This window comes from Prionailurus bengalensis, chromosome F2, assembly GCF_016509475.1.
Source record: "Prionailurus bengalensis isolate Pbe53 chromosome F2, Fcat_Pben_1.1_paternal_pri, whole genome shotgun sequence".
Classification (NCBI taxonomy): Eukaryota; Metazoa; Chordata; class Mammalia; order Carnivora; family Felidae; genus Prionailurus; species Prionailurus bengalensis.
In genome coordinates, this window is record NC_057353.1 from 41,145,146 (window position 1) to 41,164,501 (window position 19,356).

General features: G+C 35.7%; 1 protein-coding gene across 1 annotated transcript in view; it reads right to left on the bottom strand.

Annotated features, from left to right (window-relative positions):
• Nucleotides 1-19,356, bottom strand: part of RAD54B (RAD54 homolog B) — a 97,013-nt gene that overhangs the window by 28,949 nt on the left and 48,708 nt on the right. Inside the window, exons 4-7 of the mRNA XM_043601387.1 lie at nucleotides 14,146-14,343; nucleotides 9,159-9,440; nucleotides 5,502-5,664; nucleotides 353-578 (exon numbers count right to left, since the gene is read on the bottom strand). Of these exons, the coding sequence (XP_043457322.1) occupies nucleotides 353-578; nucleotides 5,502-5,664; nucleotides 9,159-9,440; nucleotides 14,146-14,343 (869 nt within the window). The remainder of the gene's footprint in view (nucleotides 1-352; nucleotides 579-5,501; nucleotides 5,665-9,158; nucleotides 9,441-14,145; nucleotides 14,344-19,356) is intronic.

The window sequence follows — 19,356 nt, forward strand, 5'->3', positions numbered from 1 at the left end:
CCAAAAGTAAATAAACATTTAAAACAAAAAAAATTAAGGGGGTGCCTGGGTGGCTCAGTGAGTTAAGCATCCGACTTTGGCTCAGGTCATAATCTCATGGTCCGTGAGTTTGAGCCCTGCATCAGGCTCTGTGCTGACAGCTCAGAGCCTGGAGCCTGCTTCAGATTCTGTGTCTCCCTCTCTCTCTGCCCCTCGCCCACTCACACTGTCTCTGTCTCTGTCTCTGTCTCTCTCTCTCTCTCAAAAATAAATAAATATTTAAAAAAAATTTTTAAACAAAAGAAAAAGAAGAAAAAAAAAGCACAGAGATTTAGAAAATGACCAAGGCTAAACTGTGTTGAAAATCTCTTACCTGATCAACAGGAAATATCTTGATCCTTTCACTTCCTAGCCATTTTTGAAATTCTTTCCTCCAATTATTCACCAAGCTCCCAGGTGTGACAATAAGTGTCTTCTTTATTATTGGCTTGCCTCCATAGGGTCCCTGACACTGTAGAGTCCAGATGAGTGAAATACATTGCAATGTTTTCCCTAAACCCATTTCATCAGCAAGAATAGCTCCACATCTGCCATTCACTCTGTTAGAAATAATTATACTTCTTTTAGTCACAATAGTTAAATATTTTATGCCCCTAATACTGTCACTTATTAGTCAAAAAATCATAAACTGATAGTTTTGTAATTAGGACAAACTCTACCCCCTTCTAAATCCTTTTTCTAGGATTTCATGCATCTGATTTACAACATATCTTTTGCATCTTTGATAATTTGTAATTTTTTTCATGACATATTTACTATCAACTAAATTACTAAAACAAATCTGAAATTCGACAGTTGAATCTAAATCATGTGATATTATCATACATATATATTTAGAAAAACTAGAAATGAATCCCAATTTTATACATACATTTGAATAACTATAACTGTGCTTCTTATCACTAACAGTTGAGCAATTTTTATCAGTTTCAGCATCAGTTATCAAAACAGTTTAAAATATATTATAATCTTAACCAGAAAGATCATTTGAACTATATTTGATTTTCAAGCAGTAAATGAACTCCTCAATCATATAGCTCCCTGCACTATAAGAAAAAACACTAAATATTGATCTAATACATGAAACTTAGTAATAGACTTATCCTACAGACCTACTCAGTTAATACAAATTAAAATTAAATATAATAAAGAATATTAAGTGGCATGTTTATATCACTTCATAGCTTTCAAAGCTCTTCATATATATACATATATATACATATATACATATATATGTATATACATATTATAAAATCAAAAGAATTAAGGATAGTACCAAAATAGGTATGGTTTTGTCTTTCTCTGACTTATTTCACTTAGCATAACACTCTAGTTCCAACCATGTCATTGCAAATGGCAAGATTTCATTTTTTTATGGCTAATATTCCATTGTATGTATATATATATATATATATATATATATATATATATATATATATATACATCTTCTTTATCCATTCACAGTCAATGGACTCTTTCCATAATTTGGCTATTGTAGATAATGCTGCTATAAGCATTGGGGTGCATATATCCCTTTCAATTAGTATTTTTGTATTCTTTGGATAAATAGCTAGTAATGCAATTGCTAGATCATAGTGTAGATCGATTTTTAGCTTTTTGAGGAAACTCCATACTGTTTGCCAGAGTGCCTGCACCAGTTTGCATTCCCACCAACAGTGTAAGAGGGTTCTCCTTTCTGGGGTGCCTGGGTGGCTCAGTTGGTTAAACATCTGACTTCAGCTCAGGTCATGATCTCATGCTTTGTGGGTTCGAGCCTAACATCGGGCTCTGTGCTGACAGCTTGGAGCCTGGAGCCTACTTTAGATTCTGTGTCTCCCTCTCTCTGCCTCTTCCCCTTTCGCACTGTTTCTCTCTCTCTCTCTCTCTCTCTCTCTCTCAAAAATAAACATTAAAAAAAATTTTAGAAAAAGAGGGTTCTACTTCCTCTGTATCCTCACTGAAATCTATTTTGTGTTGTTGATTTTAGCCATTCTGACATGTATGAGGTAATATCTCATTGTAGTTTTGATTTGTATTTCCCTGGTGATGAGTGATATTGATTTAACTCATATGTGGAATTTAAGAAACAAAACAAAAGAGAAGAGGGGAAAAAAGAGAGAGGGGGACAAACCAAGAAACAGATTTAACTCCAGAGAATAAACTGATGGTCAACAGAGGGAAGGAAGGTGGCAGATGGGTGAAATAGGTGATGGGGATTAAAGAGTATACTTGTGATGAGCAATGAGTGTTGTATGTGATTGTTGAATCACTAAATTGTACACCTGAAACTAATATTACACTGTATGCTAACTAACTGGAATTTAAAATTTTTAACAAGTGGAGTTTTATTATAGTTTAAATTGTTTTATTTGAGAGAGAAGGAAAGAGTACGTAGACGCACATGCATGCGAACAGGGAAGGAGCAGAGAGAGAGGGAGAGAGTGCTCAATCTCACAAACCATGAGATCATGACCTGAGCCAAAATCAAGAGTCAGATATTAACCAACTGAGCCACCCAGAGGCCCCCAGTTTGATTATAGTTTAATTCATTCTATTTCTTATTAGTAAAAATAATAACCAAAATTCAACTATATGTTTTCCATTTCAAAGTACAGAAAAAATTCACAAACATGAATTACAGTCATTATCATTTTATTTTTTTAAGATTTGTTTTGGGGGTGCCTGGGTGGCTAGGTCGGTTAAGCGTCCAACTTCGGCTCAGATCATGATCTCACGGTTCGAGGGTTCGAGTCCCATGTTGGGCTCTGTGCTGGCAGCTCAGAGCCTGGAGCCTGCTTCCCATTCTGTGTCTCCCTCTCTCTCTGCCCCTCTCCCGTGCTCACACTCTGTCTCTGTCTCAAAAATAAATAAACATTTTTTTAATTAAATATTTTTAAAAATTTTAATTTTAATTAAAAATCCTTAATTTTTTAAAAATAATCTCTACACCCAATATGGAGCTCAAACTCACAACCCCGACATCAAGTTGCATGCTTTACCGACTGAGCCAGCCAGCCAGGCACTCCCATTATTACCATTTTAGATCAACAACTTGCCAATGCAAAACCAAATGCCAGCTGAGATATAGAGTGGCAGAGATAAAATAGTGATCCATCCTTCCACAGTGGAGGGAAGAGAACAGGAAGGCTTCACTGGGAAGATGGACCTTGTCAAACAAAGGTAAATAAGATTTCACTATATGAATCAAGTAGTTCAACACAGTGGGAGCTTGAACTGAATTCCAAACAAGGAAATACAAAGGCTATGAACCTGGCAAGATAGCCAGAGACTAAAGATGAGCATACATATCCTTGAAAACTCAGACTGTATCTTGCAAGTCAATGTCTCCCAAACATCAGTCTTTCATGACTACCATCACAATTTTTGCCATATATGTGATACTATATGTTATTATTTATTTTTCCTTAAGTCAACTCCCTTTTGTACTTAGATTTATTTGAAAAGTCCAGGCATGATTAACGAAATCAAAAATTTTAAATGCCGTTTTTTCTAATAATTCATTAACTAAATATACTACTATCAGAATTAAAAAACAAGGCTTGTCTGTGTCCACCTAAAATAATCCCACAAATCATGAGCAGAGTGCGTGTTACAGATCAGGTAACACTCCTGTAAGTTCTGAGAGTCTGAAGCATGTTAAGCAAGGGAATGCCATTTTCAGAACTGTTTTTCAGAAAAATCAAGCTAGTGGCAATAAGAGTGAACTTGAGGAGCATCAGAAACAGCTACACAGCTAGATGCCACTGCAAAAATCCAAACAAAACATAATCGTATAATGTCAGTTACTAGCACTGCTGCAGTGTGGTGCCAGAAAAGATTTGGAATCAAAGGATATCTAGGAGTTCAAAATTAAAATTTGAGGTTTGATTAAATTGAGAAAGTGAGACAGATGAAATTAAAGTTGCTTTCCAGGCCAAATGAGATACGGTCTCCAAAGAAAAGAGCAGATTTGAGAAAGAACAGGAGTCTAGAAAGTTTCTGGGATATAGCATTTCCTTAAGCTGTCATCATGCAAAGGGTTCTTAAGAGTGTGAGGGAATTGGGGCACCTGGGTGGCTCAGTCAGTTGAGTGTCCGACTTCAGCTCAGGTCATGACCTCACAGTTTGTGAGTTTGAGCCCCCCATCAGGCCCCGTGCTGACAGCTCAGAGCCTGGAGCCTGCTTCCGATTCTGTGTCTGCCCCTCCTCTACTCATGCTCTGTCTCTCTCTCAAAAATAAATAAACATTAAAAAAAAATTTTTTTAATAAAAATTTAAAAACTTAAAAAAAAAAAGAGTGTGAGGGAATTTACATTCCCAACTCCCCATTAAATGATCAATTTAGGGGCGCCTGGGTGGCTCAGTCGGTTAAGCGTCCGACTTCAGCTCAGGTCACGATCTCGCAGTCCGTGAGTTCGAGCCCCGCATTGGGCTCTGGGCTGATGGCTCGGAGCCTGGAGCCTGCTTCGGATTCTGTGTCTCCCTCTCTCTCTGCCCCTCCCCCGTTCATGCTCTGTCTCTCTCTGTCTCAAAAATAAATAAACATTTAAAAAAAAAAAAAAGATCAATTTAAAAATCAAGGGCCTATGCATTAAAAGCAAAACAAAAAGGAAATATATATAGAAAGAAATATAACAAGATGTTAGCAGGTTCCTTTGATTCTTTACTTCCTTTATCAAGCTTTTGTGTGCGTGTGTCCTCTAAAATATCTTTAAGAAAGGATGCTACAGTTCTTTACCAGAAAACTCCATTTAAAAGGGAATGAGGGAGATTACTTTTTTGGGGATGGTACCTGGGTGACTCAGATGACTAAAAATCCAGTTCTTTTTTTTTTTTTAGAATACAATTTTGATGTCTGCTCAGGTCATGATCTTACAGTTCATGAAATAAAGCCCTGAATCTGCATAGGGCTGTGCACTGACAGCACCGAGTCTGCTTGGGATTTTCTCTCTCCCTCTCTCTCTGCCCCTTCCCTGCTTACACTCTCTCTCTCAAAATAAATAAATAAATAAATAAATAAATAAATAAATAAATAAATAAATAAATATTTAAAAGGGAGTGGGGGAGACTCCTTTTTTTTTTTAAGTAGAAGTGAGATAAGAAGAAAATCTTTTTTCAAAAGTCTCATAAGCAGAATTAACAGCTACTTCAATTTTGCCCTCATAAGCCTTTCTCACACTAGTGAGCTCTTATTGTACCACATTAAGGTTGACTATATTTACCTATTTCTTCAAATACCTTAAAAACTACTTAAGGATAGGACCCATAGTCCTGACTCCTGTATGCCCAGCTCCTAGCAAGATATCTGGCACATGGGATTCCATCAAGAACCACTTTTGGAATAAATGCACACATTAAGCATAATTCATGATATACTGAGACTCATTTTATCAGACTTTTTCTAGAAAACCATTATGTTACCGGTTAAATCAAAAGTCAGAATAAACAAATTATTTTCCTACCTCATTCCCATTACACATTCATATAGGAATAGGATCCCTTCTTTTTGATGTGGTCGAAGATGATATACAAGGTAAGGATCTATCACTACATCCACAATAGGAGAACAGTTCTTATTGAACATCCACTGATGATTATTGTCTGGTCGTGACATTACAAGAGAATCTTAGGAAAAAGATGATAGTTTACCTATTAATGTATTGCAATTTCACTTTGTCAGCAACTATATTATCTTGCTTTAATTACTCATAACTTAGAACTGTTTGCCATCCTTTGTGGCAAAAAAGTTGAAGTTCAGTAACAGTGATACTAAGCAAGAGTGGAAAATTAAAAAATAAAACCTCATGCCTTATCAATGTAAGATTTCAGGCAGAGAATTTCAAAGGGCTTTCCAAACTTCATATGCCCCAAAGTACTTCAAAACCACTGAAATTGGGGCACCTGGGTGGCTCAGCAGGTTATGTGCCTAACTCTTAATCTCAGCTCAGGTCATGATCTCATGGTTTATGAACTCCAGCCTGGCCATTGGGCTCTATGCTAACAGTTCAGAGCATACTTGGGATTCTCGCTCTCTCTTTCTCTGCCTCTCCCCTGCTTGCACTCATTCATACATACTCTCTCTCTCTCTCTCTTTCTCACTCTCTCAAAGAGAGACAGAGAGCAGAGCATGAGCATGGAAGGGGCAGAGACAGGGGGAGACACAAAATCCAAAGCAGGATCCAGGTTCCAAGCTGTCAGAACAGAGCCCAGCGCGGGGCTCGAACCCACAAACCGAGATCATGACTTGAGCCAAAGTCAGATGTCTAACCAACTTAGCCACCCAGGGACCCCACAAACTAAATAAACTTAAAAAAAAAAAAAACCACTAAAATTCACTACTGTTTAACAGAGTATTCAGTAAGCCACACATTTAATAGCTCAGTATTCAGAGCAAAGAGAACGATTTCCAACCAAAAGCACAGGTTGGAATTTTGCCCAGTTGCACTTGCGAATGATCACAGCTTCTTATTTTGGAAAGGCACCCCAAATTTAACACAAAGGCTCCCATTATTTTCACTTCTGTACACACTAACAATGACTATTACTTCTTCTATTAACCAGAAGAACTGAGAAAGGATGACAAATTTTCCATTGACTTCACCATCATTATTTGCTTCAAGTTAATTACTACGTTCATGAATGTCAAATTCATTTATCTTTGCAAAGCAGCAAATAAAAGCAACCATTGAATAATAATGTAATTCTTTAGATATATGCTAATACAGTTCAAGATTTATTAAAATATCACCAAAAAATACAAACTCAAATATAACTAGAAAACAGGTCTCAATCTAGTCAGGTAATAAATTCATCAAAATTATTTTGGGGATATATTTATATGTCTACATCATGGTTAAAAAATGAAATAGATTTTGGGGCGCCTGGATGGCTCAGTCGGTTGGGCATCCAGCTTCGGCTCAGGTCATGATCTCACCATCCGTGAGTTCAAGCCCCGCATCAGGCTCTGTGCTGACAGCTCAGAGCTTGGAGCCTGCCTCGGGTTCTGTGTCTCCCTCTCTCTCTGGCCCTCCCCTGTTCATGCTCCAACTCTCTCTGTCTCAAAAATAAATAAACATGAAAAAAAAATGAAACAGATTTTTTAAATAAACAAAAAGAAAAAAGAGAACAGAAAGAAGGGGAGATAAAGAAAATAGGTTCTAGTAGATTAAAACAATATCCAGCAATGCAGAAATATGCAGTTACAGGAATGAGAGTCTGGTCATGTCTACCATTAGTGATTACCCAGAGGAAAGTTTTCTGTGGATCTTCCTAGATTTCTGAGCAACTAAAAGGAACTCCCATTTCTGAGGTCAATTCCTGGCAGGCAGAGGATTAGGATGTGAAAATGGAAAACTTAGCTCTTGGCTTTCCTCTATATTCCAGTAGCAGAGCAAGAGTATATTCTTTGTGGATTTCTAACCAAGAAATGGCCCCATTTTTTCTCTTGTGAAAAGCACAAAGGGGAAAAAAGAGAAGAGGTGAGGATAATACAAAGGGGAAAAAAGAAAAGATAAGAGGGGAGGATAATACACTCAAGCAAGAAGGACCATAGGATCTAAGTCAACTAACAAAAGCATCCATCTTCAGGAAAGATAAAACCTGAACCACCACAATAACAGGACACCAGTTCAAATTTTAAGATGCCTCTCTCTACCTTCACAATAATGAGGCACCACTTAATGCTAACAAAATCTTTCATGCTTTCATTTTAAGTCTACAACCTAGTTCTACCCTTGGCAAGATAAATAAATGAGAATCATTAACACAAAGGACTTTTATTATATTATACACACACACACATACATACATACATGTACACATATATATGTTATCACAATAAAATTTTCCATTCAGTCAACAAATATTTATTGTACATGGTATATAGCAGACACTCTACGTCTTTATGGTAGTAATTAGAACCCACAATGTAGACTTGAGGAGACACAGCCATTTGTGAGACAAGTGACTCCCCCAAGAGGACAAAGAACCAGTTAGTTCAGTGGGAAAATGGGACTCTAACTCAGATCTTTAAATAAGCACATTATTCTTTTTGGTTCCCCACATCCCTCTATTATGTAATAGGAAGGCAGAGAGAAAGAATAAAAGAGAAGGAAGCCTATTGAAAGAGCTGGTGGGACAGATAAAATATTTAGATAAAAGAAAAAACAGAAGCAGAAGCTTCCACTTTCTTTCAATTAAGTCTCAGGTAAGCTCATATAGAGCTAGGAATTTTTAATTTGGGGTTTTATCCCAAATATGGCAATAGTTCTTTGAATTTAGGCAAGTCGGTTCATCTTTCTGGGCCTTACTTTCTTCAAATGCAAAGGGAAGAAACTGATCTCAACAGTCCCTTTATTTCAAAAATTCTATCTCTATAATACTTGCAAAAAATTATGTTGCTTTATGTACTTTTCATTTTACCACTACTATGAAAGCAACCTACTTGATACCCCAAATTTGACATCTACTATTGCTTTACAATCCAAATTTATTTGTCTGTCTTCTCAACAAATGAGAAGATCTCTGATGACAGTTTACACTGCAAAAAAAGGCACTGAAGAAATCCCTGTTAAGTAAACAATCAAAAAACAGGTGAGGTTTTATTTTTAATATTATTTTTAAATTAGACTCATTAATATTAAAATTAAATCATTAAATTTAATGATTATAAGTAAAATTTAAGTTATTTACATGACATCTCATCATTCAATATTTTAATACATTAATGGATGTGATCAAAACATACAGTTGTCAAAAGAGAAATATAAACATAATCCTGACTCATGAATTGACTAATATTTCTTCTTGCTGAAATATCAGATATTATTCAAAATCATATACATGTATGATATGTGTATACATCTCCAATTTGTATATTTTTCCTTCAACACAAGTATTCTCCACTACTGTATTCTTAGAATTAGGCATTTATTTATAAAATGATTCCCAAACTATATTGTTATATAGCTTCAACATTATTCCTTATGTCAGTTGTACACCTGAAGAATAATATATACTTTCACCTGAAAACTTTAAACAAAACTTAAACTTTAAATTCACATGCCAATATCTTTTGACAGTTTTAAAACAGAATATTCAAATTATTTTTTACATCTTACTTTGTGCATGTGGGTCATGACGTGGTTTACAATCTTGGAAACCGTTTGGTCTATTTTTCTTTGAACTTGGTTTACAAACACTTTTGAAGGGGTTAGAGAAACACTTCTTGGCAGCCTGAGAAGAACTTGAGATAGCAAGGCTTCCTCCTCCAAGTTGAAAACATCTGCCACTGTTGAAATCATCTGGAGAGATTATGCCCATGACTTCTACTTCTTTTCCACCAATCATCACTCTGTGGCCCTCTTCAATCTTTTCAAGCTCTTTGAATTTATATGCAAGGCCTTTAAATTGAGAAGGGAGTGTGTGAATTTAATTTACTGACCCTCTAAGATGACATAATTAGTGATACTATAGTCACCTTCCCATAACTGTACAGAATGAAAACTACTTTGAATGCAAACAGCCTTGTATAACCAAGGAGCAGAATGAAAACATACTTTATCATTTTGGTTAAAAAAAAACACAAAACACTAAAAAAATCAGAAGGAATAAATAATAAAGCTATAAAAATTAGCCAAGCTTTAGAGAAAGCAAGGCCTTTTTTAATTATTGAAAATATGGCTGGAGTACCTGGGTGACTCCGTTGGTTAAGTGTCCGACTTCGGCTCAGGTGATGATCTCACAGTTAGTGAGTTTGAGCCTGGCATCAGGCTCTGTGCTGACAGCTCAGAGCCTGGAGCCTACTTTGGATTCTCTGTCTCCATTTCTCTCTGTCCCTTCCCCGCCCACACTCTGTATTTCTGTCTCTCTCTCTCAAAAATAAAAAAAAACGTTAAAAAAAAAAAATCTAAAGAAAATATAGCCAAGGGTGCCCTAGCTAGCTCAGCCAGTAGAGCATGAGACTCTTGATCTCAGGGTTGTAAGCTTGAGCCCCTCGATGAGTGTAGAGATTACTTAAAAAAATAAAATCTTAGGGGCACCTGTGTGGCTCAGTCAGTTAAGCTTCTGTCTTCGACTCAGGTCATGATCTCACAGTTCATGAGTTCAAGCCCAGCATTGGGCTCACTGCTGTCAGTGCAGTACCTGCTTTGGATCCTCTGTCCCCCTCTCTCTCTGCCCCTCCCCCACTCCTGCTCTCTCAAAAATAAACATTCTTAAAAAATAAAATAAAATCTTAAAAAAAAAAAGAAAACGTAACTCACTGTACTCACAGTTTTGCCATCTGTTGTCTGTTGAAAATCAAGCCAAGAAGAGTTTTGTAGGCTATATGGGACCTTCCCTTCTTGTGAATAAACTAGAGAAATACCATGGCATCTCTATTTCCACTTAGAAACAAGTGGAAATGTGGAAAACTAGCAATAAAAGCAACTGCTGCCACAATCAGTACTTTACTGTTCCACATGAGATAGCAAAGTAAAAATGCATTTGTGGCAAAAGGTCATTGATAGTCTAAGTTCTAGCTCTTGAATTAAAAAGTGGGGTATTTTATAATATCAAGCTTCTCTGAAGTATTAATTCAACATTTATTAAGTGTTGCCATATGCAAGGTGCTAATGAAATATAAATATGAGTAAGTCAGTCACAGTCTGCTCAAAATGAGCTCATTAACCAGATACATAGAGTGGTGTAATCTTAGATTCCTGTGCTTGCCTACATTAAGTGTACAGTTACTGGGCCATTAAAAGAGGCAAGAATTGCATACCATAAATGTTTTTAAGTCTCTAAAAATGAAATAAAAGATTGTCACATTTTAGAAAACATGATAGGACCCTTTTAAATTAGCTATAAAGTGCTACAATTCACCCTATTAAAACTGGGCTAAACCTTATAGTCTGGGCCAAACAGTAGCCAATATATCTTCTTAAATTATTTATGATAGAAAAATTTTTAATTTTAATGCTCTGATATAGGAAGAAATTACTTACCTGGTGTTCCTAAATGCAAAAGACCCAACCCTCCATTCCCCAAACTATCTCAATTCAACTGCAGTATTGACCACTCCACATCAATAAAGATTTTCATCTTCATATAGAATCTAATTACTATTCATCTGAGTTACATGTAAATGGGAGACGAGAATAAACTTAATTTTGAAGCATCTTTAGAAGTCTAACTCCAGAATCTCTCCTTTCACTTTGATCCACAGAGATGACTCTCTCAAACATCTCTGAATCTCCAGAAGACTTTCTTAAAAGTCTTGAGCTTTGTTTCCCACAACTCTTTTTTTTCTGGGTATCACGTAATGATAGTCAGATGAACTTAACCAAATTACCATGAGCTATTAGCAACTGCAGCACTCCAGTCTTTGGTTTTTTTCTTGAGGCTCTATCCCTACATTAACTATATATATATATATATATATTATATATATATATATAAAATATATATATATATTTTTTAATGTTTATTTATTTTTGAGAGAGAGAGAGACAGAGTATGAGCAGGGGAAGGGCAGAGAGAGAGGGAGACACAAAATCTAAAACAGGCTCCAGGCTCCGAGCTGTCAGCACAGAGCCCAACGCGGGGCTCGAACTCACAAACTGAGATCATGACCTGAGCTGACGTTGGACACCTAACCGACTGAGCCAGCCAGGAACCCCCCTACATTAACAATATTTAAATGCTGTACATTCAATTCATTTAAAAGAAAAACTGCTTCCATTAGAGCCAATAACTTACAAAATTAACTCCAAGTTGATACACTTATTGCTATAATTAAGCAATAAAGTCTTATGTTTGGATGTTTTCATTTGGAAAGCCAGTAAAATCCTCTTTATTGCTTAAAGCAGTGGTTAGATATTAGATATCACCTGCAAACCAGAGTGCTTAGGTGGCTCAGTCCGTTAAGCATCCAACTTCGGCTCAGGTCATGATCTCACGGTTCATGAGTTCGAGCCCCGGTCGAACCTAGAAACCTAAAATATATTTATGCCAGTGCCTCTCTCCACCATCCAGTCCAAATAAATCACCATCCAGGCCAAATAAATCCTGCCAGGTCAGGACCTGGCACTGGTATTTTTAAAAAACACCTTAGGTGGGGCACCTGGGTGGTTCAGTTGGCTGAGCATCCAACTTCTGCTCAGGTCATGATCTCAGGAGTTCCTGAGTTCCAGCCCCACATCAGGCTTGCTGCTATCAGCACGGAGCCTGCTTCAGATCCTCTGTCTCCTTCTCTCTCTGCCCCTCCTTTACTCGCACTCTCTCTCAAAAATAAACAAACATTTAAAAAGTAAATAAATTGGGGCACCTGGGTGGCTCAGTCAGTTAAGCATCCAACTTCGGCTCAGGTCATGATCTCGCAGTTTGTTGAGTTTGAGCCCTGCGTCAGGCTCTGTGCTGACAGCTCGGAGCCTGGAGCCTGCTCCAGATTCTGTGTCTCCTTCTCTCTCTTTTTTTATAAGTGTATAAAAAAAATTAAAATAAAAAATAAATAAAACAGTAGCAGAGACACAGAAATTGGCATTTCCTATGAGCATTATTATTAATAAATAAAAACACCTTAGGTGATTCTACTTGTGCAGAGTAAAAACCCACTATTTGAAACCTGATTTGCATTTTTTGCTACATGCAACCGAAAGACCATTTTATTATAAACTACACATACACAAAACCATGTATACTATGCCTTATGGGTAAGGAATATTCCAGGGTAATTTGATAATTTTACCTCTCTAGCTGGCTTTAGAATGTAATTTCACCATATAGGTATAAACAAGTTCTCCTAAAATCTGGCCCCAATCTACCTTAACCAACAACATGGAATATGAACTGTAATTTTCTTTTTAATTCCTCTAAAAGCTGAGAATAACACATATATAATAGTTGTTCAATATTTTTATAATACAAAAGTTCTGTTGCAGATAATTCAGCTCAGCCTCCACTCATCATTCTGTCCCTGACCTTCACAGACTACATTCCTGAAACACTGAATTAGTTTTACTTCTCTGCTTTCATACCTTTGCATATACTACTCCCTCTTCTGTATGCCCCTTTCTCATACCCTACAAAACTATCCTTCAAATACTACCTTAAGCAATTACTCTTATGAAGCTTTCCCCCAGCCTCCTGGGCAGATCTAAATGGCCTATTTCCTATTGCACTGAGTACAAATTCTCAATGAAACAATTCTATTATTGCCTCTTAATTATCAATTATATTGCCTTGTCCCCACTAAACTATAAATCATATCCATTTTTGAATGTTTACTCCTAGCATAGTGCTTGGCACATAACGGTTACTGAAAACTATTAACTATGATATTATTGAATGAATGAATGAATGAATGATTGAAGACAATGCCAAAAAGCATGGTTGGTGTTAAGCATTCTGAATTTGTGAGCTAACCTGTATTAGTGCAAATCATGCTGGCAACATTTATATCATAACAGAAATGATAACCTCCAATTTATATGTATTAATCTAGGTCATTCCTAGCCATTACCTTTTTTTTTTTTCAAAATTTTATTGGATATCATTGAAATTAGATAATATTCCACTCCTGACATCAACATCTTTCTAATTTTAATCATTTAGCATTCTGGGGAGAAAAGTACACTAAGACAAACTGCTTAATCTCAGAAAAATACCAGAATAACTGTATATACCCTGACTAGCCATTTCATTTTAGAGAAAATGGATCCATGGAATGGGATTTGCTTCAGTGAGTTAGTATACATAAGACTGTCAGACTGATGAGGCACCTGAGTGGCTCAGTCGGTTGAGTGTATGACTTTGACTCAGGTCATAACCTCACGGTTTGTGGGTTCAAGCCCTGTGTCAGGCTCTGTGCTGACAGCTCAGAGCCTGGAGCCTGTTTCTGAATCTGTGTCTCCCTCTCTCTCTGCACCTCCCCTGCTCATGCTCTCTCTCTCTCTCTCTCTCAAAAATAATAAACACTAAAAAAATAAAAAGACTGTCAGACTGACTACTATAATTTAGTTAAAGAGCATCTTAAACTAACACTTTATAAAACCCATTTTAATTATGTAACCTCAGATATATACTAATTTTAGGCCAAATCATAAGCATTATGTAATATCACAATACCTCTTCCAATGTCTTTGCCTTCCAAATCCTTTAATGTAAATGACTTTCCTTTTACAATGAGAACAGCATCACCTTCCCACTTTTTGTGTTTTTTCTTTGAAGCCTTACACCAAACAACACTGAAATATTTAACTAGGCTATCAGGTTCTTCCTCTTCTTGTCTCTTAGGCACTGTAATTTCTTTAGGGGCTGAGTGAACTAGAACAAAAAAATAAAATAAAATAAAACCACACTATTAGAGATGACTTTAAGCAGAAAGATCATTTCAACAAAAATAAGAACATAAAAAAATTAGATGTTACTAAAAAGTATGAAAAAATATTTGGTCATACGCCTGTATTTTACAAGTTGAGAAATTCAAACATCAGATGCTAGCATTAGCAAGAGTACAATGAATACAAATTCTTATCATCTCAAAGTCATACAAACTCAGTTTAAATAGAACAACACGATAATTACCACATTTTATTTTACCGCTAACATTTTAAAGCTCTGGGAACTAAAGATAAATTTTCAACATCCATGGGAAAATATCAGCTTCAAATTTTGAATTTTGCTCTTTTCCTGGGCTAGCAATATGTAGTCTAATCCTCTCGTGAAACTGGACAGCGACAGCGAACCACAGCTCCCTGTCTGCCACCAAATCATGAGTGTAAACAACCAATACACTCAAAACCATTGTTTTTCACTCTCACTATTCAATAAATTACAGGAGATAGTCAACACTTTATTACAAAACGGCTTGTGTTACATGATTTTGCCCAGGGCGCCTGTATTGCTCAGTCTTCTAAGCATCTGACTCCTGATTCCGGCTCAGGTCACGATTTCGTGAGTTGAAGCCCCATGTCAGGCTCTGTGATGACAGTGCAGAATCTGCTTGGGATTCTCACTCTCTCCCATTCTCCCTCTCAAAATGAATAAACACAACTTTTTTAAAAAATGATTTTGCCCAACTATAGGCTACTGTAAATGTTCTGAGCATGGTGAAGGTCAGCTGGGCTAAGCTATGATGACTGGTAGGTTAGTTAGGTGTATAAATGCATTTTCAACTTGCAGTATTTTCAACTTATGATGGGTTTATCAGGACATAACCCCATCATAAGTCAAGGAAGATCTGTACTGCAATCCGGCTTCCAGTCCAGTCCTCCACCAAAACTATCCTGTTAAAGGCTACTGACAAACTCCTTGCCAACAAATCCACAAGATATTTTTTTAGTCCTCAAAAGCATTTGACAATGTTGACTACTTCCTCCTTGAAATACTAAACCCTATTTTTACTTAGGTTAGCTTCTCTAACACATTTCAATTTTTCCTTACTTCTCTGGTTGCTTCTTCTTGAACATCTTTGCCAGTTCATCAGACTGGAGTTCTATGTCCTCTCAATGTGCCTTTCTCCTTAAATTGATACTACCACTGCATAAACCTGTATTTTTTTTCTCTAGCCCAGATCATGATTGTAGTTCTGTATATCTGTACATAACTGCCCCTCAGACCAATCTACATGAACATCTCATCAGGCCCACTTGTCTTCTCTCCAAAAATTGCTTCTCCTGCAGTTTTCTCATTTCTCAGTAAGAGTACCACCACCCTGATTCATGCCAAAAAGTTGGAAATCATCCTTGACATCCTTTATTCTCAGTTCCACAGCCAATCAACCACAAATCCAGGTGATTCTAGATCCCACATGGCTCTCAAAGCTGTGTACTGTTTGCTTTCTCCATAACCTCTACTCTTCAAAGCACCATCTCTGATCTGGACTATTGTAGGATCTTCCCAACAGGCCTGCGGAGAGGTCTTGCCACCTCTACTCCCTAAAGCCATTTTCTGTATTTACTATATTTATTTTTAAATGTAGATCTCATTAAGTATCCTTCTTGCTTAAAATCCATTAGTCTTAATGGTCTCTAAGAAAACATGTTACTTCTAACCTTCTACCTCTTCCTCCAACATGCTATTCCAAATTAACTTCTATTCACCCAGTCATAGACTTTAAATTTCCTGACCACCAAGCTAGATAGATCTTGCTTTATTATTTCAACATTATCTCAGCAATTAATTATGTGACAGATTACTTCCCCACTAAACTATGAAGTCCTGAGAGGAAGGGTCTATTTTGATCTTGCTCATCACCATATGCCCAGAATAATAGGTACTTTTGAAAACTGCCATTTTGAATCAAAGTGCATTTGACTTCATACTATAAAAATATTAAGATAGCGTTATTTTAAAATTAATTTTCATGTGAAAGTAGCTTTAGGAATTAACTTTGAACTCATCTCCATTATTGACCATTTTAATTTTCATTTGTATAAGTTGTTACCTTCAGGATTATTTTCCAAGTAAACTTTATAACAAAGATTTGATTCCTTGGTCACTTTTTTATGAATCCTATTTTACAGATTACAGCTTTTGCAAACATTAGTTTTTATAACCATAATTTCTACCAAATGCAGTTTTGCTAAGTCGGATTTTGATTATCTAAATATTACTAAAGCTGTATTACTCCATCAATTTTTTAGTCAAGAAAATTTACCAGGTTTTAGATAACTAGTAGTTGTCATTTATTGATTTTTTTTTTTTTTTTTTTTTTTTTTTTTTTTACCAACCTTGATTTTCCCCAGATAAAGTTTGGAGGTTTTTAGGATTAAGAAAAAAGACAGGATACTTGATCAGTTTTTGAACTCCAAAAAATTTTGTGGTGTGCAATTTTAGTTTTGTTTTTGTATTATTTCTACCAGTAGTAGTCAATGTACATTGAATGAAAGACTAATAATACCATTCTGCATTTTTTAAACTTGCTCTTATCTTTTATTACATTATCCAAGAAAATGTGATTCCACAGGATTGCAGTAAAACAAAGGTGAAAAGTATGTCTTCATCCAAATCAAATACCCTGTTGTATTCCCAGAGCCCAAAGAGTTGACTTGTGTCCAAGACCCTTCCTGCACCAAGAAAAAAATGAATAGATAATAAACTGAGAATTCAGAAATTACTTATAATTAACTTTGAAATATCAGAAGATTCTCAGATATACCCTTTCTTTTGCAGAACAGTAGGAGGAAGACAAGAGTATGAACCAATCTGATGGGGTCTGAATTTTGAGACCCTGGACAAGCTATTTCCCATTCTATGCCAGTTCATGAATCTGTAAATGAATGTAATACTAGTACCTCCCTCACAGATTTTTTTGTGGGCATTAGATTAGCTAACATATGTAAAACACTTAGAACAGTACTTGACATGTAATACATACTACCTGTTAACTACCATCATCCTCATCATCTTGTCTTTGTCCCTTTCCCATTTAGTCCCATTTTAAATACAGGTCATTAAGGCAGGAAAGAGAGAAATTCCAAAAAGAAGAATAAAGATATTGGGAATTAAACACATAAGGAACATAACCTCCTACATCTAGACTATTTGTAATACATAAAATACTAATTTGCTATGTTCCAGACTAATCACCCCCAACAATTCCACTCTAACTATAATTTTTATTTCTAAACTTGATCTGATCTATTTCTACCTTGACCCAATAATGTACTTTACAAATCAAGACCAAAAACAGTTGCATAAACAAAAGACTTGAATGCCTATAAGCCAGATTCACAAGGTAAGCATGATGCTTAAAACCATGCTTTGATAAAAGAGGAAGAGGGAGATATTGTCATTTTAATATTGATAGTGAACATTATCATCTAAATGATTCCTAAGCACAGTTACTCTATAATTGGATGGCTTAGTTATACATTTCATACACCTAAGTCTCTATTCCTTTTCTTTCAAAAATTCCAAATACAGTTTCAATAGAGCAAATGAAATTTAAAATGTCTCATACAATCAAATTCAACAAAGAATATAAATACTCTCCCAGATTATATTTTTTGAGTTTTAAAATTACCAAAACCTACCAGAATTTTTAATATAATTAACATATAACTGCAATATAAATTTAAGGTTTGAAACAGTTTTATTACACTAAAAAATTTACAATCATTAATATACAAGTTCCTCCGAACCAGTAATCATCCAGTTTTCTTTAATAAGAGAGATTTAATATCATCTAAATATCATTATGTATAAAATAAACCCAGAAGATATTTCTTTGCATTAAATATCATTTTCAGAATACTTAATGAGCATGACAGGGACTATACATTTCATCACATTTCTCAATACTCTTATCAAAGCATATATGCAGTAGAGGCTAAAACAGAAAAAAAAAAAAACTTAAATAAAACTACAATATTCCCAGATATCAAAACTACATGCTCAGCATTTTTCTGCTCAGCATTTTAAATTCATCTAAATATAAGAAAAGTTACGAATTTCAACTCTGACATTCCAATCATTGAGCATGCAAAAAAATTAAAAAAAAAAAAAAAAAAAAAGAAACCCATACACTATTGATGAAAGTGAAAGATGATACAATCACTTTGGGAAAAGGTCTGGCAGTTTCTTAAAAACTTAAACATATAGGTCTTCCCTAATCCAGCATCATGTCTACTAGAAATTTATACAATACTCAGAATCTTTATACGTAATAGCCAAAATCTGGAAATAGGCCAAAAGTCCATCAAAAAATAATGGATACACAAACTGCAGTATACTTCTACAATGGAATACTACTCAACAACAAAAAGTAATGAGCTACTGATAAGAGGATGAATGAACACGGATATTAAAAACATTAAGATAGGTGCAAGAAACAAAGGGAACATAGTATATGAGTCCAATTATATAAAGTTCTAGAACAAGCAAAACTTATCTATGATTTTTGAAAAATTAGAACAATTACCTGATGTGCCAAGGGACTGATCAGGAAAGGGGAAGAGAGAACTTTCTGGGGTGAGAATAATGTTCTAAATCTTGATAGGGATATAAGCTACACAGGTGGAGTCACCTGTCAAAACTCATCATTTAAAACTGTATATTTCACTGTTTGCAAATCTTACCCAACACACACACACACACACACACACACACACACACACACACAAATATTGAATTCCATTTCACAATACTTATGCTTAATTGTGTAACGGGGAAGTATTCTAAATAATTCTCCAACGTTTTAAATAGCTGTTTTATTTTATAATTTTTTAACATCTTTTTTTAAGGTTATTTATTTTGAGACAGAGAGGGAGGGAGCGCAAGTATGAGCCAGTGGGAGAGGGGCAGAAAGAGAGGGAGAGAATCCCAAGTAGGTTC